The sequence below is a fragment of the Diorhabda carinulata genome, chromosome X, assembly GCF_026250575.1.
Source record: "Diorhabda carinulata isolate Delta chromosome X, icDioCari1.1, whole genome shotgun sequence".
In the NCBI taxonomy this organism is placed as follows: Eukaryota; Metazoa; Arthropoda; class Insecta; order Coleoptera; family Chrysomelidae; genus Diorhabda; species Diorhabda carinulata.
The window spans coordinates 47,676,896-47,699,577 of NC_079472.1; the positions used below are offsets into that span (position 1 = coordinate 47,676,896).

Sequence of the window (22,682 nt, forward strand, 5' to 3'; positions counted from 1 at the left end):
TATGTAATATAATTGGAGACTCGCCAAATTTCTTAATGTTTCTGAAGAAACATGGTCCAGTTTGAATGAACTACGAAATAAGGCTTCTTCATCGAGCATAATCCTGATAACCTTAATGATTACTTTGTGAATGTAGCCAAAAATGTATCAAATTCTATGACTCCTTCTTATGATCCGCTTTCATATCTCCCTGATGCTAATGTTAACTTACATAAGAGCTTCGCAGTACAATTAATGACATAAAAATATAATAATACTTATCTGGAACTGATGGACTTACATAAAAAATGTCGACTCTGTTCGATTGCACATTAAATGACCTAACCACTTTAATTAACGTTTCATTTTAATACAGTACTTTTCCCAATTGCCTTAAGTCGGTTATAATTATACCTCTGAATCAAGGAGATAAAAATCAAGCATCGAATAATCGTCCAATTGCACTCCTTCCCACGTTATCTAAGATCATAGAAAGATTGATCAAGAAGGGTCTTTTATCATTTCTGTTTAAATATAAAAAACTTACTACCCATCAATTTGGGTTTTTAAGTAACAAATGCACAAATGATTCTATATTCTCCCTGCTTAATAATGTGTACTCTAGCCCAAGTAGCCATCACTCCACCGCAACAACTTTTTGATGCTTTTTCTAAGGCTTTCGATTGTGTTAATCATATCTCAATCAACAAATTGCAGTACTACGGTTTCAGGGAAACACCTCCCGCATGGTTTAAGTCATGCCTTACCAACAGAAGAGAGCTTGTAAGGGTTGATACAACAATGTACTTTTGCAAGCTAATAGAATGTGGAGTGCCCCAAGGCTCAGTACTTGGCCTTATTTTGTTTCTTTTGTTTATAAACTACATCGCTCATCTAGACATCAGTGGTAGAATATGTCTATTTGCAGATGACACTAGTTCCTGTTGGAGCAGCCCTGATCTCACAGCACTTCATAGGACCATATCACTCTTAAATCATGGTGCGATTCTAATCTTCTCTGTGTCAACGTTTCTGAAACCAAGGTTTTATCATATGAAAGTACATTGCCAGACTTTATTATTGAATAACACCACAATTGACGTCGTTGAAACTATGAAATTCTTACGGCTTGTGGACAATTCTTAGAAATGTGAGTTACATATTGTCGTTTCATATAAAAAATTAAGTTTCTCCTGCTTTGCGCTATACCGGAATCTCCTTACTGATAGACAAAAACACTTACATTGTTGAGAATTAAAAAGATTCTTTCCCATCGGCATATGAATCCACCGAACTTTCTAAATACCACAACTTCGCTGTGGAGTACGAAGCAATATACAAACTACCAAACGTAACTTTGAGACCCATTATAACTATCAACAAAATCAATGGAAAACCTCGAAAATATAAGCTTAAAAGCCTGAGACTACAACTGAAATTGTTGATAAATATGCGGTGTGTCATGATGAAGATTTGTCCACTGATAAGGAAATACCTGAGCACCAAAAAATGTATTACGTTATAAAATAACACTGCTTGCGGCAAAAGGCGGCTTTATCAAAGGAACGCGCGGCACTTGTCAAATAAAAGCCGCGTTGTTTCTAGACTGAACTGTACTGTCTAGTTTCGGGCGGCGCGTTTGACGGGAACATTCGAGACTTTCTTTCACGCCGATATAAATGTTGCGCCTGCATGAATTGGAGTCATTCTGAATTGTAACTTGATAGCGATACTACGTCGATACAAAGTTTATTATTAAATAGTGGAAAATGAGTGCAGTGAAGAAATCTAAAACGTATCATTTTAATAAGGATTGGGAGGAAGAATTTTCCTTTTGTATGGTGAAGGATAAGTGCATTTGTGTTATTTGTCGTGCGTCAGTTGCAATACCTAAGCGTGGTAACTTAGAGAGGCATCATAAAACGGTTCATAAAAACTATCAAAAGGATTTTCCGCCACAGAGTGAATTAAGAAAACGAAAAGTAAGTGATTTTATATCTTGTTTGAAAAAAAAACAAACCATGTTCACAAGACCAGCCAAACAATCAAAAGCTGCTACGATCGCGTCATTTAAAATATCTCATATATTGGCGAAACACAAGAAACCATTCGAAGATGGATCGGTGGTGAAGGAAGCATTTATTGAAGCGGGTGAGACTTTATTTGGAGATTTTAAAAATAAAATAGAAATCATGTCTGCTATTAGAGAACTTCAGTTATCTCATCCGACTGTCACAAGGCGTATTGAAGTCATGAGTCAGGACATCGCAGATAAACTAAAACATGATATCATGGAATGTACATACTTTTCTTTACAGTTCGACGAATCCACCGATATGACAGACACTGCCCAGCTGTGTATTTTTATTCGGATGGTATTCAATGACATGTCGGCTAAGGAAGAATTTTTGACAATCATTCCTCTGAAGGGGAAGACCCGTGGCGAAGATATATATAAAGTTTTCTTTAATTTTGTAAAAAACTACGAGCTACCAATATATAAATTAGTGTGCATTACAACCGATGGAGCACCAGCAATGACTGGAAACAAAAACGGTTTTGTGGAATTGTGTCGAGCTAATGAAGAATTCCCTTCATTTTTTTCATTCCATTGCATTATAAATCAACAAGTTTTGTGTTCCAAAGTTTTAAACACGGAGGAAATTATGGGCATTGCAACAAAAATTGTGAATTCCATCAGTGCACGTAGCTTGAAACGGCGGCTCATTCAGTTGCAGTTGGAAGATAGGGAGTCAGCTGAACACACTGATTTAGTTCTTCACACAGACGTCAGGTGGTTGAGTTGCGGAAAGTTCCTACAAAGGTTTCAAGAATTATTGCTCGAAATAACAGCTTTTCTAGACAAAAGAGGTGATGATACTCAGATTTTGAAAAACGAAAAATGGCTGACTGATTTGGCATTTTTGACTGACATCACAATGCACTTAAACATCGTTAACTTGGAACTTCAAGGTAAAGGAAAAACTATTATTGAGATGATTAGCGCAGTAAACGCATTCAAAAGTAAATTGCAACTTATGATAGATCAACTGAAAAGAAAGGATCTGAAACATTTTCCGTCTTTGAAAGCAAGGATTCCTCAGTTTAATTATGATACGTATGAGGATGAATTATCAAATATTTTGGGACAATTCGAAATGCGTTTTTATGATTGCAGTAAATTGGAAAATATAGCATCATTTATGAGTTATTCTTTTTCATGTAAAAACATTGAGGAATTAGCTACTGAAATAGCAAGTCAGTTTAATATGAACTCATGTTCTGTTTAAAATGAGTTGGTGCAGATTATATCAGATATACATCTCAAAGCTACAGCATCTGATACAAATTTCTGGTGTTTTATATCTGAAGATAAATATCCGAATCTAAGGCAAATCGCCCTTCAACTGACGGCATTGTTTGGGTCAATTTACTTGTGCGAGTCTGCATTTTCTGAAATGAAGATAATTAAGTCAAAATATCGCAATCGACTAACTGACGATCATATGTCATCATGCTTGCGATTAGCACTCAGTGGTTACGTACCATCTTATGAAAAGTATGCTGAGGACATGCAGTGCCACGCTTCAACATCCAAAGCCACTCTTTAGTTAGGTTTAACACCATATGTAACTCTTTTGTTTTGTAACAACCAATAAACTCGCAATTTTGAATAACTATGAGTTTTTTCATTGATATTGTAGAGAAGAACCTAACTAAACCTAACCCAAACCTTGACTAAAATAATGTACCTATATTGTGCAGAAAGCTAATATCTATACATGCTAGGGTACACCCTACCTAGGTAGGTAGGGTGTATCATGTATGTACGACAACCCTGCATCACACATACTTGCAGCCTCTCAGAGTCGATCTCATAGTCTGAAAATATTGAGGTAGATCGCCAGCAGTTCAAGTTTGAGCACTCCTGGTGTAGAGCACCACAACCGATACAAGAATTTGGCTAGAAGCCATAGTTAAAATAGGAATATAGGACCTCACTCGTACATAGGTTCGTCTAAAGATAGAAATTTTACTAGAAGGAAGCTTTTCTTATATAGCTATTGTCGCAGTGGCAGATTATGAAATCTTCTAAAAATTCCTAGAACTGAATGAGACAGTTTTGTTGAGATTCTAATAAAATATGCTTGATAGAATTGTTTTTTTCAGAATACTGATGTCAAATAATGCCTGTAGCCGGAAAAATGTATGCATTCTCTGTTTATATTGAGTTATCTATATTTTGAAATTTTAATTTCTATTGACATCTAAAATGAAATTCCTAAGACCTAGCTGATCATTTTAATTTTAATTTAATGACAGTTTTCTTCAGGTTTTATTTGTTTGTAGTGTTGAGGAGCGCCTACTACAATCTAAAAATCAAAATTTTTCTCATACTTGGACTCTGATAATGGAAATCTGATAATGATGACTTCATATTGAAGTAACACGCTCATGATATTGTTTAGCTTTCTGAATTAATCCGAACATATGAGTTGAAAGTCTCTTCTTTTAACAATGTTTTCAAAATAGATAGAGTTATTTTTATTCTCAAGTATCATTGATTGAAGTGGAAAAAGATATCTCTTGGTATTAAATCTCGGATAACATATAGCAAATCAGCATTTCCTCATTTCTATCAATCTCACAACTTTCTCATTTCTGCAATATTGAGAAAAAGCTTGATGAGAAAAATATTACGGGTTAACAGATGTTCCAATTTCGAGAGGGAGGATTCGATACCGTTTTTGGTAGAAAGTTACAAAAATGTATATTTCTGTTCAAAATTTGTGAAAATAACTAATTTCCTGATACATATTCTGATATTGATGAGTTGAAAATTCAGCAATGGAGGATATTAGCCGAATACTTTCATTGGATGTATACAAAATAGTGTTTAGTTTGTAATTGACTATGGCTCACTTAGAAATAAGTGAAGAAATGAACAACAAGTCCTACACATAAATGAGAGTGAATATCATATTTCATAATTCCTGACATAGTAGTTGGACAAACAATGTTTGTAGAAGGGAGACTACAAAGAACTAAGACAATTCCAACTGAATGGTTCGATGGAAAATTTTATAACAACGAAACTTTCACAGGAAACAATAATGGCATGCAATGAAACTTTACCATATCTTGCTATCACAATTGCTGCCAGTTTTTGCTGTCAATTCAAATCTTTTTGGGTCGATATTAGATTGAAATTCAGTTTCTAGGAAACAACCATTAAAACATCACGGATTATTTCGGATACTTCACGGGCGTCAATAACGAATTACTTGGTGTTCTCGTAGAACTGCAATAATTTAAATTTATACTAAATATTCAAGGGCAAAAAAGAAGGTGATAAAAATGTATTTAAATTCCATTATAAGGAAAATACTAAATTATAAAATGAAAAAACTTCATGTGAGTGTTATTGATAGTTAGTGCATAAATCAACTGCTATTTAGTCGTTTTTTAATTTAATTTGTCATAAGTCTACAAATATATTATAGACGTGAGTTGCACCAAGATCGACCCAAAATTTCAGTCACTAGGAGATTACAAAAAGAAATAGGAGATACTATAATTTCACAATTGAAATAATTCCGTGACTTACAAGTTGATGAAACTAATATTTAACTTGGAAATTGGTAGTTTCAGATAATTCTCCTCATAATAAATAAGCTCTCAATATAAAAATCAATTGCCCTTTTGAATATGTTTTCAAATCACCAAAATAATTTTTAAAACCATAATTTTTCATCCGAATATAAATGAAAAAGATGAAGTGTGTTTAACTATCATAAGTGCTAAACATTGGAAACCTGCATCTAAATCAAACCAACATTTGGTAAAAGAACACAGTAACAACAATCAAAACATTCCAGAATCTTTTCGAAAACGGAGTGGTTGTACAACTAACATCAAAATACTGTTCCGATCGAAGTATATTAGCTAAATGGTTCCGCCGGCGTCAATAACGAAGCAAACTGATAATTTTCATTTATAATGATCACATAAGTATTCAAGTTAAGATAAGAGATTAATTCCTTGAGTAGTAATTTTGTTTGTTCTATGTCGGGACTCATGGTGTTCATTGATGCAATTTTTCAACAATGAAAATACTTATCTAAGTAATTCAAATGGATTGGAGAAAAATAATGTTCAAAGAATGGTGTTATTGTATGGAAATTCTATAATTAAATTTCACATCAATAACCAATAAAATCATTTTGATCATATTCTGTTAAAATTTTGCGCTTAGAAAATATCAGGAAATTTTTTTAGAACGAATTTTCTGATTTTTGTTCAATTCGAACGATTTGTCATAAGAAAGAAATATCGAGAAGAAACAAACCGTGTTTTACGAACAAAAAAAGTAATTTTTTATAAGAGACTCCTTAATCTCAATTCTTTTATATTCTGTCTTTTCTGATAACTCTTGTGACAGATTGAAGGATGTGCTGTTAAATTATTGATATAAAAATATAGTACGTCAAGCATAAAACCCGCAAATATTGCGATAGAAATAACTTTTTCAGAAACATGATAAATAAAAAACGGTGTTTTGGATTTTGATTCACATCGAATGTTTCTTTTGGGATATTAATATTGAAATATTCAAAATATGCGTCTCACAAATTATTGTGAGTGAATAATATAGTATAGAAATGATAAACTGTAATAGAAACGAAACAAAAAAATATATTGAGGATATGTAATATTACAACCGAGGAATCGAAGGGCTTGTGGAAAATGAAATACTCCCGCATATTAACAAGCGAAGGAAATTGAATTTACTATATGTAGAGAAAACTATTTACTCTTAGAATAATAATATTAAATCAATACTATTTCTACTGGTTGATTATTGGAACACTGATGAGAACATCAGTTGTTATAAAATCCAATATTCGGGCTTAGAATAGAACCGGAACAACGACAACAACGCAAGCAGAGATATTGGGACAATACGAAAAGTAAACAATTGATAACAATGAACAGCCACTAACAATCAATATGTGTTGACAATTTTAATTAGTTATCAACATAGTAAATTCTATTCCTCAATAGCTCGTACCTTCACTTGAAAATATCAACCTTTTTCTGACCTCACACGCTTCTTTTACCTCACTGGATAGAAAATATCATGTCTTTTTAAACCCGATCTGCTTACTTTCGATGTGTAGTGTATACAATGGTATCTATACAGCATCTACACAAACGAAAACGTTTCTTATAACTCTAAAAACTTTTTCATTGATTCCTTTCCCCTTATATTGCCAAATAAAAAATAATGAATAAAAACATTTTCACCGACAACCAAACAGTCTAAAACATCTACCAAACTCTTCCTTTGTGATGGAGACAAAACTGCAAATCACTATACCTGAAAAGTTATGGTCCAGATTGTAAATGATCCCAAGCTCAACATTAAAAACTTTGTACAAGATTTTCTGGCGCGATCTATTTAGTAACAGTACAACTTACATCCATCTATCTCTTAACTCTTCCTGATTTTTATAAGTGGGTGGGACGTTACGACAATAAGAAGAATTCGTATGAGCCACTCCAAACATAATGTATGAAGACTATAAATCAAGTTCAAACTGCAGACAATACTCACATGTCAAGCTAAAACATAACCTGAACTACTAATAATATTTCTGAGTTGCTCAAAGCTACCAACCCTTACTACAAAATATCATTCTTCGTTAGGGTATTTCTTAATACCTAGTTCCTTGAATATTTTTTTATATAAGTTTTTAGTTACTCATAAATAGCGTCAACTTTCCATATTACTTGATGAACTTTAATTGGCAGTTATAAATAATACCTTAAACCAAAAGTCCACTCAAACAGCTTTGTTCGTTGGTATCATTAAACTTACCCACGTAATGTCTCCACCGTCATCATTTAGAAAGCACTAGTAGAAAATATGATGACTATAGAACACTAAGCTTTCCGTGTTTCCGGTTTTAAACTTTGCTGTGCAACACGAGTTTGGTGATAATTAAGATTCTGATACTGGTAACAATATCCTTTTCATCTGTTTGAGGCTATAGATGCAGCTGTAAAGCAAAGAATACAGGACGACTAGCTGATATTCAAGAGAAATAGAGGTACTAGTGAATGATTATTCTAATCTAGAATTAGCATTACTTGTAACGTCTGTTTGGACAACAACTATGCCCTTATCGTTTGTAGTTTGTATAGACTATGTGCCAAGTTTGCTAAATGAATATTACTCCCTAACGTTGATTCTTTGGATCATATGATATCCTAATACTCTACATTTTCAGAAAGTTAGTACGTCGTCACTCTGTCATAACGAAATACGTGATTGAATAAAAGTAGCAGACCATTGAATTGATTACCATAAGATCTGACGCCGTGCTTCCATTCTAGAGATCCATGAGTAATTGTGTTTATTTGTATTCACAACCAGCCAATCTTCATATTGAGTTGAGCATTAACATCAATAACAACTAATATAAATTGAAAACAAATATAATAGTGAAAAAACGTAGGGAGAAATATAAACCAGCTTTATTACTAGTGTGAAAGCTGAACTTTTGAAAGAAAAAAAAAACCATCAACAGCTGATGATAATGTTTTAGAGTGCTAGTCTCACTTTGGAGGAAAACTGCCATAGAATAAACAAATTGGAGAGTGTAGCGATTTATAATAGCAAGAAAACAATTCTGACTGATCAGACCAAGACGAGATGAAAGACCAAGGAAAATACAATAAGATGAAATGAAGGTAGAAAAGGAAGCAATTGACTTTCAATCAACAAATTACTGCAACAACTAGAAACTGTAGAGATATTAGAACAGCGATATACTTAAATAAATTGAAAAGTCAAGAAAAGAAATGATGATATTAAAAATAAAAAAAAATGAATTGATGTATTTATCTTATCAATTATTAGATATATTTAGTTTTTATATTGTTAAAACAAAGACCAAGATAAATATGTGTTGATATAGGTCGCACATTTGAATTCAAATATCTATAATTCATATTACCATCTATTTTTCACGTTTAAATAAAATTTTTAGTTTTCGTAGAAAACGTCTTACTTTCCATTATTTTCAAACCTATCTTAGAGCAAAAAACAAAAGAATGAAATATGATCTAACCATTGAAATCCCCAATAACATCAGCAGACACAATTTCACGGAGGCTGCGCAATTTTCATTTCAATCAAAAACTAGGTGGATGTAGTCGACTCGACTTCCCGCCTTGCGGTTCTTCTCTGTCCGCATTTCGCATCTCTGACGGTACGTTTTGTCATCTTGAAGCCATCATTCATCTTGCCACCTCTGCTCCATATATCAGTGTATCATGTCTTATCGAAGTTTTTCGCTTTCGACAACGGAAGGTTTAAATCAGGATATGTTTTGAATATTCAATGTACTCTTATACGTATTTTTTAGAAGTAAATCAAATTGAGTGATCAGGGTACAAAAAAGGATAAACCATAAATAATAATATCAATTTTTAAACATGGCTTGACAGTTTATGCTACAAATATATACATACACATTATCAACATTTACTTTAAAGAAAAAACAATTAGGTTATTAGGGAACTTCAAAATGAATATGATATTTCTGTCATATGCTATCTTATATTAAAAGTAAAGGTGTAGTGCTAGTAGTTGAATTAAATTTCTTTACAATTGTATGACGAAATAATTGCAGAAACCTCATGTTACAAATATCTAGAAATAACTAATCTGAAATTGGCTAACATATTCTGCTTATTTTGAAGTAGATAAATACTAAATTCGCCTTAGACATTTTATGTTATTATTGGAAACTTCGCTTTCTTAATCGATAAAATTAAAAAAACCGTGGAGAGTGAAAATTTAGGTCCTAAGCAGAAGGATTTTTGGAGTTTATTGAAAATACAGTTAACGTTGCTAGTAAAATCAGAAACTCTATTGAAAACCGTTCAAACTGCACCAAAATTAACCATAACTTTGAATAAATCATTTAACTGTTTCGTTGTTCTAAGCAAAAAAATTAACAAATTAATTTAGTTGTAACTGAAAATCAGTTTTCAGAATCTGTGATTCGAATTTTAATAAGTAAAAACATGTTAGTTGTAATAAGTATTTGTCAAGAAATACAACCACAACTGCGTTTTTGTGTGTGCTAAATTATAATAAGAAAACATTTTTCTTTTGATAATCTTTCTTGAATCTCAATTCTTCAACGTTCTAGCCAAAATGTAGATTTATAGTGGTTTATGTTTTAGAAGAAATCCTTCCATTTGAACGCTCGACACCACGTAATTTTAGTTTTAATATCGATCACGATCAATATTGCAGATCTGATGCTTAAAGATCAAGTGTAGAAACCAAAACATGCTATTTGAAAGTATGAACCGCTTCTTCAGGTGCAAAAAAACGTTGATTTCCTTATTTTTGATCTGCGAACACCATTAGGTTAAAAAAAAACTGTACGGCGGATAAGCCATCAATTCGATAATTTGACTATTTTTGTTTGAACTTATGTGTGAGACCTCGCATTACCGTGGAGGAGAATGATTCGTCTGTAAGAAGTTTAATGTATTTCCTCATATTCTCAGTAGTTGAAAGTTGATTTCGTATCTCTGTACAATGGAAAAACCGAAATATCTTGCAATGATAATTTATTTGGGAGTAGAAACACCAAAAGAAAAATTCACGAATATTGAACATGTATAAAGACTCTTTATCATCAGCTTGAACAGAAAAAAGTTGCTACATTCGAAAGTAGTCATATTAATTAAAAAAGATCTAGTTGAAGATCCAGGCATTTTATTGGATAGTGTGAGCAATATTTTCACTCCAAAATATCTTTATAAAAAGAACTAAGCAGGCTAGGGTTTAAATATTGGGTAAGGAGGACTCAGTTTTGTCATGTACAAATGGAATTTTGCTTGTGGATTACAGACCTATTGAGTTGGAATTTCTGGAACAGTTTGCGATATTCATACTGAATACATTTTTTACACCCCACTACACCAACACTTATTGCGGGGCGTTTCCATAACCAAGTCATCGCCATCAGACAGTGTAATTGTGAGTGTTGGTATAGTGGTGGTGTAAAGAATGTATTCAGTATTATGGACCTATTGATAAAACCATAAACGCATAGTATGGTTGTAAGTTATTTTAATAACTGGATATAAAAAGTCGTGAAAAAATCTACTTTCACACTATAAAAAACTAATTTCTTATGAGCTTAACGCACCCCTCCCTCCACAACATGATAAACCAATGCCAAAATCAGAGTAGAAAATGAAATGTAATGTAATCTATTCGACAGAAATAGCTTCCTCTGGCTGCCTGGCTCTTCTCACATCTCAAAATATTCATCGAAGCAAGATTTAATAGAGACTGTTTGATACTTACGCCAGGAATGCAATTCAAAAATTACAACAGTTAAATGAGTTCATTGCAGTTTAGGGAAAGTATATTGATTGATAACATTATCCAAATCATAACATAATGGTTTTTCCTTTGAACAACAAAGCTTGTTAAACAATTATTGATTCATGTATTCATGTATTTTTAATATGATTAATATTGATATTTGTAATTATCAAATTATTTTAAATTAATGGTGAATGCTTGTTTATGCAATAAATCTACAAACTTTTTTGGATTCAGTTTAAGATTGTTTTTGTTATGTCTATCAACAATACATGACGATATTCTTATTTCTGCATAACGTATTTATCTTCAAGTAATCTCTTTTTTGTTTTCGACTGTGATTGTCTTTACAACCGGAAATTTTGGCACAATTCCCACAGAAAAAAAAAACTCTCACTGAAGAATCAGGTGCGTATTCATGCGTGACAACTAAACGCTCACATCTAGGTACTTGTCAACTTCTCCAAGTTGAGGCCTAAAATGTGAAAGTTTTACGACGTAGAGAGTCGCGAACTCTTTATTTTTATCTTAAACATTTGTCGACTTTCACAGGAAAATGAAATTTTTGAAATATTACTAGGAATTGTTTGAGTTTTTGCATGTGTAGAAGTGTATATGACAGCGATAAGTGCGGCAAAGAAATTTTATAATGAGTTTGTGACATACGTTTACAGATTAATGTTTAGATTACGACTTAACATGAATTAAGGTGTATATATGATTGAGCTTTACAATATTATGGAACAAGAAAAAACACATTTAGGGTCATAAATTAAAACTGAAAAGAACTACTATAATGAATTTTCTTTCAAACAAACATATTTCATGAATCATTGTAAAGAAATCCTTCGTATTCGTATGGTAAAATCATTTTATCTATAGTCGTACGATGTTCTAGATTGAAATAATATTGGGGAAGTATTACGAAATATCTATTATCAGCTGTTCAGTTAAGAGTTTCATAACAATAAGATTCTTATGATTTCAAAAAAGATTTTGAAACGTTCAATTAATTTGCACAATCCAAGCAGCTTTGCAGTATAGTTCAATTCTCCTATATTAAGAAATGATTCACTTTCCCATTTCACTATGGGGTAATATGTCTTCTAAGAGAGTAACTTTATTTTATGAATGTTAATTCATAGTTCCAGGCTATAGCCTCAGAATCTTACTTTCAAAATATTTACTAAACGTTCAAGCATTGAAGATAAATGGATTATTTGTCGTTAATTCATTCCAGATATTTGAATATTATTGAAGTCATCGTGAAGAATTATTCAATTCTCCCTAAATTAACAATGAATTATTTTTCATCCCACAGGCATACGAATATATTCATAGTGACCATGAGATCTCTTCTACCACCATTTTAATCTGATGAAAACCGCTGGGTTCATTAAGATGTGAATAAACATACTCGTACAAAAAAAATTTGAAGAAAAAACCTCACGTTTCTTCAAACCGCCCTCGTATATCCTGATAATCCATTCTGCGATTTAAAACCAACCCAAAGCATCTGCTTCGGAAAACGCTTTGCAGAGTAATGACCGACTCCGGAAACTCAACCAAACAGTCTGTAGTTCAGACTACTCAATTTCAAAATATATAATTCCATTTTTCCGTACTATAAAAACTACATTGTAGAAAAATAATGAAAGCACAGTATCAAACGAGCCCTTATAAGTGATAAAAATCAAATTTGGTAGTGACTATTACACTGATTAACGAGTGGATTACATGAAATATAAATTGTATAAGAAAGTTGATATAATACCATGACATTATCGATTTCCAAATAAGAGAAGGAAATGTGGGATTTTGAAATGGAAGAAGTAATTCGTGTTTGAAATAGGAATTCTATAGTTTGAAGTTTGATCAAATTTCTCCACGTACTAATCAGCAATTTTGTGGAGACATGATCCCAAATTACAATGTAATTACATAAGTTCATACATCAAATTATCGAATAGAAAATACAAACTAGTATGTATCCGAATTGATCATATTCATATTGCACTTGCAGCTCGAAATTATCCTACTTACTAAAAACTTCAAGATGTAGAGAACCAAAAAAACCAAGTACAATCTATTGAATCAAAAGAACTTCTGTCACATTTTTCTGCAGGACGCAGCATTCTTTCTTCAATAGTGATTTTGATTATTTTAGTCCAGTTATTTGAGCTTAAATTAGGTAAGAATCTCGGAATTCGAGATACTTAGCTGTTAGTCTGTAAATCCTTGTATATTGACACCCTAAAAGTTGTCTCAAAACCTACATATGGTAGGGTGTACGCAATTATTAAATTTCAAGGTCAAAGGTCACAAAAATCGGTTTTTTGCGCTTTTTTTGTAAATGTCTCATTTCCTATAGGCTTTTTGCTATTTATAGTTATTATTAATATTGTAGACGGCGAACCGTTTCCGAAATAGAGGGCGGAGAGCACGCGGTCACAGGATCACTTTAGGTCAACCGGTGCAGTTATAATAGGACAAGATATTGCTTTACTTGTCATTTTAATTAGGCGTTCACTGTCTTAGGAACAAGAAATTTTCTTTAAAAAAGTTGAGAAAGGAAATGTAAAAACGGAGATATACTCGACTAAAAGTTTTGATAATTATCCTCATTCAAAAACACATATTTTATTTTTGCACGTATTAAGTGGCTGTGACAAAACTTCTGCACTTTTTAAAACGGGAAAAAAATCATTTTTAAAAGTTTTCGAGAAACTGACAAATTTGGAAGAAAATTCTTCGGCCCAAAGATTATTAGAGAGTGGAACTCAAGCCTTATTGGCAGTCTATAATGCTCCGAAATCTGTGAGAAGTCTCGATCATCTTCGTTATATACATTACTTCAAGTCTACAAAACTTAATAAACCTGTGCAGCTATCAAATATTCCACTAACACGTGCAGCTGCTCATCAATATTTCAAACGTGTATGTAGGTTAGGAAAAATATGATAAAAATAATAGTTAATAAAAATTGACAAATATTTATAATCATTGATTTATCGATATTTAATTAACAATATATGGTGCGTTTTCGACCGGAGGCACCGGTTGACCTGAAGTGATCCTGTGACCGCGTGCTCTCCGCCCTCTATCTCGAAAACGGTTCACCATATAAAAAATTTTTTTGTGCAAAATTTGTAGAGAATTTTGCATTCTACAATAATGATAATAAATACAAATAGCAAAAAACCCATAGGAAATGAGATATTTACAAAAAAAGCTCAAAAACCGATTTTTGTGACCTTTGACCTAGAAATTTAATAGTTACGTACACCCTAACATATGTAGGTTCTGAGACAACTTTTAGGGTGTCAATATACAAGTATTTACCGACTTACAGCTGGGTATCTCAAATTTCGAGGTGAACTTACTATAATGACTGGACTATTTCAGCCATTTTAATAACAGTAAATTGAAAGAAACAAAGAAGAATTTCGAAATTCTTTTATGGCCATAAGAGAAATGTAAACAGATTGCAAAATAAATCAAATAAAATAAAATGTAATAATCATTGTTATTCGTTTTAAAAAGTAATAGATCTATCTTCTTCCAAATTTCTGAAAAATCAATTGTCTTTTTATATATAGAATATTTAAAAAAAATTATTTTTTTGAATAAATGAAAAGAAATAAGATTCACATACCGATTTTTAAAAACTAATATTATTGAGCTGTGTAACTAAAAGCGGCCTCATAATCTATTCTGCTCGCGTTAATTCCAAATATTTTCGCAAGTATTTTTGAATCTGGAGGATTTCTAACAAATTATGATATGTAACACAGCAGTAAAGTCATTTTTGGAAAATGATATCACTAGAAACAAGCAATATAAAAAATTTGGAGTAACAATATCTAAAACTAACAAAACCTTATATTCTTAAGGTATCATTTATAAATAGATAGTGGCTATTGGAAACCAGTATAACAAAACCGCATTGGTTTTGGTTATAATTGGAATTAGAGAAGTCCTTACACACTTACCCATTTATCGATGTATGACATTGTAATATTGTAACTTAACTAAAAATACTTGTATTACATCATCAATTTTATTCTATCTTCTGCATTAAAATGGCACACTGTGAAATAAAAATACGAAAAAATAACCGACCTAGACGTTGCAATAATAAAACTGTCTAAAATAAATGACAAAGTGTTACTTTCTCACATGCACCGTCTGTTACGCCAAGATTCAATAAACTTAAAGACCTCTAAAATAAAGAACGTATTATTCGTTTGTGCCAAAGTGAGGATGTCCACAAATAACTACATAAATAGGATTAATATTAACTTTTCAAGATTAGTGAGGATCATTTCTGAAATAAATCGATAATGTATCATTTTTATGAAAAACTAGCTTGAGGAGTACCAGAACAGTTAACATCACTTTCCAAAATCAGTGAGGAATATCATGTTCTAAAAGCGATTATCCAATCCGTCCACAAATGGTATTTGTGGATTTTGAAGGAACCTTTGAGAGTGTTAAGAATTTGGTTGTAAAATGGAATAAATAACAGTAGACTTTTTGTAAAAGATACATTGAGATATAAAACATTCGGATAAAACATTGATAGCTAACAAAGAAAAAGAACCACCAGAACTTATCCCAGAGAAAGTGGATAAAGTATAATATTTTCCATGAAAAATATATTGAATTATGCTATTAAAAATAAAAAAGGTAGAGTAGAATTTGAACTTATTTCCTTCGAAGTACTATTCTCGGTTAGCAATCTACTTATTTCAACGTTCAATCGGTGACTGGAGCTACTTCAGGAAAAATTCTATTGAAGTTACCTTCATTCTGTCATGACAATGTTAGGGATGATGTGTTTTCTTTCAAGTATATCATTACTTTAGGTAAGAGCACTTGATATTAAATCTGGTAGGTGCACAGACAAACAAAACCTCGTAAATAAAAAGTATTCTGTGAGGATATGGTCTTGATGGAGAGATTGGTTGTTCCCCCTGAAGCAAAGACCCTTAAGGAAATTGAAGTTCAGCTGTCGAATAATTTTTTCCGCACTATTAATGAATGTCGGAGTGAACTAATTAAGTACTTCGGCTAAACTAGGTCATTTCCACTTATAAATTGCTCATATCACATAGGGACAGTCTTCAAAGTTACTCATTACTAGACACAGATAGTTTATAATGTTTTGTATGCTTCTTTGAACCATTTAAAGTAGGTAAAGCATAAGTTAGTGAGGAGAACAATCAAACATACAATGCCAACAATATAGACAATAACTCTATTGGAAATTGGGAAGCTGGGCTACATTCTTGGGAACATATTGTACTTACGAATCGTGAACAAAGATAGAGAAGACATGCCAATCGATGTAAAGACAAATGCAAATATCAAATCAAAGAGAAACGAATTGTCAAGAGAAATAACAAGCATGAGATACATACAGTAATTCCTTGAAAATAACATTCAAATTCAAGTAGATCATCTTAGAAAATTTCTTATGCCCAAATTTCGCGTTTTTTGTTTAAAAATTTGAAGCCTAAATATTTTTGTTTAAACAGACTAAGAAGCAAAATACTTCTACAACTTTACTAACGGCTTTGAAAGTGCGATTTACTCATAGTTAATGTGTTCATGAAATGATTTTCTTTTCGAAGGTCCGATTCAGTTGTTTTATTTCAAACACCTTATAAATATTATATTAAAATTAATATAATAAGATGTAACGTGACACTGGCTTGATCACTTGTTGCTTTCGTCTGTCTCCGCTCTGCAACGCCCATTAAACTAGTCATAGCTGCGCCAATGTATAATAAGAAGCAAACACTCATACTTTGAACGGCTGATTTATTTGAAACTCTTAACGAGTCGGTCTCACCATGTACCATTCCAGCACCAATAACACCGTTTCTATTGTCATTGACCGTTCCTAAATCCCAACTCGTATGTCTTTACGGTTTCTGTGATTTCCTGTAACCTGGTAAATCATTTAATGAGCCAAAAGGCCGACGATAGGGTATAAAATAGATGTAGTTGTAGCTGCATTTACTTATAATGGAAAAATATCGTTAATGCGACGATAGGCGGACACGCGCACATCAAAGCGATACCATCACAACTCCAGCCTTGCAGAAGATAATCTTTCCTATATCAGCGTCAATCCAGAAATGAAGCATTATCCGTTAATAAATTCAACCTACTAACCAAATAAATGCATCTATCCCATTTCTCTGTTTAAATGGTTATGGTTTTCGGACAAAGCACATTTTTATTTGTCCGGCCATGTGAATTGTGACCCAAATCGATTTCTGACTTTCACTAGATTATAATCAACATATAGTCAAGACGTGAGTGCTTGACATGCAGGTACGAGACACGGAATTACTGGTTCCTTCTTCATCGAATAGAATGATAGGCAAGTCACAATAGGCTTGTTCATAAAGTTTTCCAATGACATTTTCGAATCAGTTCATTCCACAAGTTACTAACTTACCTTTTTCCTTGTCCTTCTCTGGACTCATACATTTGAGGAATCTTTAAATACACCGTTTTCATACGAATCCTATAGACTATGAATGAATTAGAGTTTCTTCGCAAACTTGAGGTAACTGTTTTTCCATAACAAGATCAGAAATTCCGTTCAGAAAATATACATATAGATCATGTTCAATACTGGGCACTGTTTTGGATACTACTGTTTACAACGATAAAAAAAACTATGAAAGGAAATTCTACAACAACAGATGACCAATGATCTCAATTTATGGCGAATTAGACAACCTGGGAATATGGTAAAGGCAAAAGAAGATGTCAAAAAGAATTGGCATGTTCACTCACAATAAAGCAGAATACAGCGATAAAAAAATAATACAGTAAAAGTCTGATGGCAGGCTCAAGGCTGAATCAGTTTGATAATTATTTCTATTATTTTGGAATTTATAATCGATGTAAGGGTTCTCTTATTTTGTTGCAGGTTTGAAAAAAATAATGTCAGTCACTGAAGGTGACAGAGGTTACGGCATTTATGGAAACCGTAAGTTATTTTATTTTGTTTATTATCAGTATAACATCAGAATTAAGATAAATTTCAGGTAAGAAATTAGTTCAGATACATCCGGTTGAGAAGACGATGCTACTTCGTAAAGCAATGATTAGCAATAAATGATATTTCGGAATACATTGTGCTGTTGAATAATATTTCTAAATCATATAATGTATTATAGATCAGATAAAGATTATAGCGTATATATTTGCTTATTTTCGATCTATATAAGGATTGAAAATAGAGTAGAATTTTATTTTAAAAATAGCGAAATACATTCAAACTCAGATTACATCCTTATGAATATTTGACAAATATTTCACAAAAAAATAACTTTGTATCAATATGGTCACACCAGATATCAATAAAAGCATACATATATCATAAGATTTAAGAAATAAGAAATCAAAGAAATTTAAAAGCCTACAAATACATTGACTCACTATTTATGTACATAGAGATCAAAACAAAATTGGTTATGAATAAAAACGACAATAACCGTCACCATTGTTTTGAATAGGAGAGTTAACTCGTTCGAAATGTACTATTGAAACAATGATTATTTGCTTTGATCGATTTCAACACAATCATAATATAGAACATCAAACCTTGGTATAATATTAGGTTCAAACATAATCTCAAACAACATTTCTAACAATAAGTTATTTAAATTTTACCTGATTTATTATCTGAAGATATTTACTATTAACGTTCGGAAGTATTTTTTCCAAGACTTTCAATATTCAAAATCGAATATCTAATCCCAAACACTAATAATAACACAATTTCTACACAAACACCAACTATATCCTTTTCTGGTAACACTTCTGTCCAAGTTAAGCCCTCGCAAATGTACACAAAACAATAAATCTATTAATTCACTGGTAAAACCCACTTCAGGGTACTTGTATTGAGAAAATCTGGTGTGTTATCTCATCTCCAAACGTGATACCGGCGCCTCCGTCATATTTACCCACTTTTCCGAAGAAACCTAGGGGAAAATTCGATGTACAAGTGGCAACGACAGCCGAAAATACATTGAGGGTGAGAGAACGAGTCTTTTGGAGCACGTGGATTGTCGTTTGGCGCATGGAAGTTGAGGAGTATACGGAATTAGATCGGTCGCTTAACCGAATATGATAATTTTATTTGTAAAGTATGTCTCACTAGATAAAGGAAGTAATATTATGGAACTATACAAAGAAGATTTGAACATGAACCATCAGTCACTATTGAATTAATTGTATAGTTGATCAATATAAATGAATCGAATCAAATTACTGACAAAAATCAAGAAATTAAATACAAAAAATGATTTAACCAATAAAAATAGGAGTCTCCAGGATAACAAACGTGAAGAAATGCATGGTGCAATGAAAATAAATGTACATGTATATAAGTCACTAGAATGTACATAGAAGGCTGCAGAAATAAATAACTATAACAAGTAAGTAGAATACTTTTGTAGATAACGCTTGTTTATTCCGTTGAATTATGGTTATTGTCAAAAAAAAATAGTAAATTGTAGACACAACTATGCGCCTTGTTTGCTGATATCGCTTAAAATTCTTCATTCTCCAAGTTTCCTTTTCGATTCTCATTTAATAAATTTTGTAATACCGCACTGATAATAACCAGAATATCTGGCTCTTACTATGTAATTTTTCTGTGTGTTGTTTGCATGTAAACTAAAAGTTCTGAGAGAATTGCTCACAAACTAAAATATGATCTTGCCAGAAACAAAGAAAGGGTGAATCTTTGGAAATCATTTTTATAGGTGTTTATATTTAGAGATAGAAATAACACGCTATTAAGTTAAAAAGTATACTCGAGTTTGCTAAAAAAGTATTTTGAAAGAAATAGTACAAACGGAGTAGAGAACTACCATTGGAATAAGAAGCCAAAAAATAAGTGATTATAAAGAAAACGACCCAATTGGCAAACTGTACTGATAAAAGAGCTGTTTCAAATCTCTCAACCTAAAAACGTTTTTTTTTTTTTAGTTAGAGAGATGAAATGGGACACCATTGTTATCAGATTAGTTATAAAGAGAACTGGAGAGATAAAAGAATTTTGAAGAATTGTGACACTGGCGTAGAGCTATATTTTGAACTTGAGAAAAGGGATAATAATCTTGATGGTATAAAATCAACGTATCGTTTGATATTCCATTGTTTGTTGTTATAATATTTTGATATTTTTCAACAGAATCCACTCTTCCAGTTCCATTCCACTTCATACTACTGCCATTGCTAGTTTCGAGCATACATCACTTAAAATTAAAGCTTCGACTGACAAGAATGAGATTAGTTTTCGACTTTGTTCAAAGTTATCATCTCTGCTGCTTTTCATCTAAAATTACCGCCCAGTTTTCTATCGCTTAATGATAGTAGTAGGAGAGTTTGGTAGACAAATCACTGATCTATAGATTTTATCTGTTCACCCCCTTACTACTTTAATGACTATATGGCTGAATTAGGTATCTTAGGGATAGGTTACAATTTTCACTTCAATCGACAATCGACAAACTTCCTTCTGACGCACGCCCGCACAATTTGTCTTATATTTCATTAGTACTATAATTGTATAATATAAATAGACAAACGTCGTGTAATAAATAAAATTGTCTATATCTATGATAATATTTTGGCTAATATGGAGTGAATCACTCAATTATAGTGTTTATTATAGTTATTCATAAAATATGAACATCTAACAATCACAAAAACGTGCGAACCTCCCAAATTATTGGAGCAAAATATTTCATATAATTTCTCTACACAACCGTTCCATCACCCCAGCTACTATAAAATGAAAATGGTGTAATCTTTTGAGGTAATAAAAGGAAGGAGTAGTTTCTAAATCGCTCAAAATTCGAGACAAGAGACGAAAGTAATATGCGATCTTGAGCATATTAGGAGGTAATAGAGACCGTTGTCGTTAGAATCGCGAGATATTCGCTAGTTTTACTGTGACTTTGTCACTTTCACTATAAAATTGCTTAAATCTGAATTAATTATTCGACATCAAAATATATGAAATTTTTCAGCTGTTTCGGTATGATTAAGACTCATAAACTGCAATTGATATCTCTCATGCTTCGTTTGCATAATTTTTTTGGAAAGTCTCATCTCACTCTTTACTTATTTCTATGTAAATATAACTTCCCTTATTAATTTCCGAAAAATCCCTTAACTCACAATAAGGTATAAAAATATTCTTATTTCAATGAAATTGAATAAAATTTTTCTTTCACATGCCGTATATGGAATTCGTCTTTTTCCAAAGCTGCTATTTTTTGATATAACTTGGTATGCAAATGGCTCAACAAAATACTCCGGATTTGGAGAAACTCAGCACTTAACCCCCTTTCTGTTGCTTTAGTCTTTTAATTTCAGTCCACAGAACTTCGTATACTTTGATTCTTGATCTCTAATAACTCATACAAAATATCAACACAATATCAATTTTCTTTTGAAGTTCCTGAAAAATTTGGAAAAGTTTTGAAATTGTAATTAATAACTTTGGAATAAGTCAAAGTTCAGAAACAAGCAAAGCAATATCATCTTCAACTTCTCTGAACAAGCTAAAAATGCAGAAATGCATTTGGAAACAATTCTCGGGATTCTGTGGAAAGCGAGAATTCATTAACGAATCTTAACTAATACCTTGAGCAATTAATAATCGAATATTTTCGAAGCTCTTATAGTATTATGAATGATTATTTCTATTGCTATGAAATTAAAATGATTTTATGGAGATTTCGGAGTCTTATTTTACCTTAGACCTAAGTTTCATTCATTTTCTAGTTATTCTTAACTACTCACCGAGAAATGCAAACAATATTTTCATCTGATATATTTCAAATATACGTTATTCTGAATTTCGTAAATCAAATACAGAAAGCTAAAATAGTAATTCCATGTTCGTTTCCAGTGCATTCTGTTGAAACGTTCAAAAGATTAGGGGTATATATTCAAGCGTAAAAGGTAAACACTTCTATTTCCGGTCAATGAACGATTCTTTAGAACAGGAGTTTCGATGATAGTAGCGCCCAAAGGCACCTTTCTGCAATATCCTTAACATCTGGCTTATTCGTAGCATTATTAGATGTTCTTGTTATACAATATTGGTTTGATAAGAACCAAATTTATAATGGTTGAAATTGCAAATGCTGGATATTTCATAGTCATTTTAAATAAAAAAAAGAGGAACGGACTATAGTAAGGAATCTAAGTCGGCACTGTTCAGGTCTGACTT

General features: G+C 32.1%; 2 protein-coding genes across 2 annotated transcripts in view; one reads left to right on the forward strand and one right to left on the reverse strand.

Annotated features, from left to right (window-relative positions):
* The window catches only part of LOC130900481 (semaphorin-2A), a 1,226,238-nt gene extending 1,206,776 nt beyond the window's left edge, over positions 1-19,462 (reverse strand). The window contains exon 1 of the mRNA XM_057811124.1: positions 19,100-19,462. The gene's annotated coding sequence lies outside the window, so the exon portion shown is untranslated. The remainder of the gene's footprint in view (positions 1-19,099) is intronic.
* LOC130900547 (general transcription factor II-I repeat domain-containing protein 2A-like) overlaps positions 2,001-22,682 on the forward strand; it is a 99,741-nt gene continuing 79,059 nt past the window's right edge. Inside the window, exons 1-2 of the mRNA XM_057811244.1 lie at positions 2,001-2,337; positions 2,488-3,237. Coding sequence (XP_057667227.1) covers positions 2,001-2,337; positions 2,488-3,237 — 1,087 coding nt within the window. The remainder of the gene's footprint in view (positions 2,338-2,487; positions 3,238-22,682) is intronic.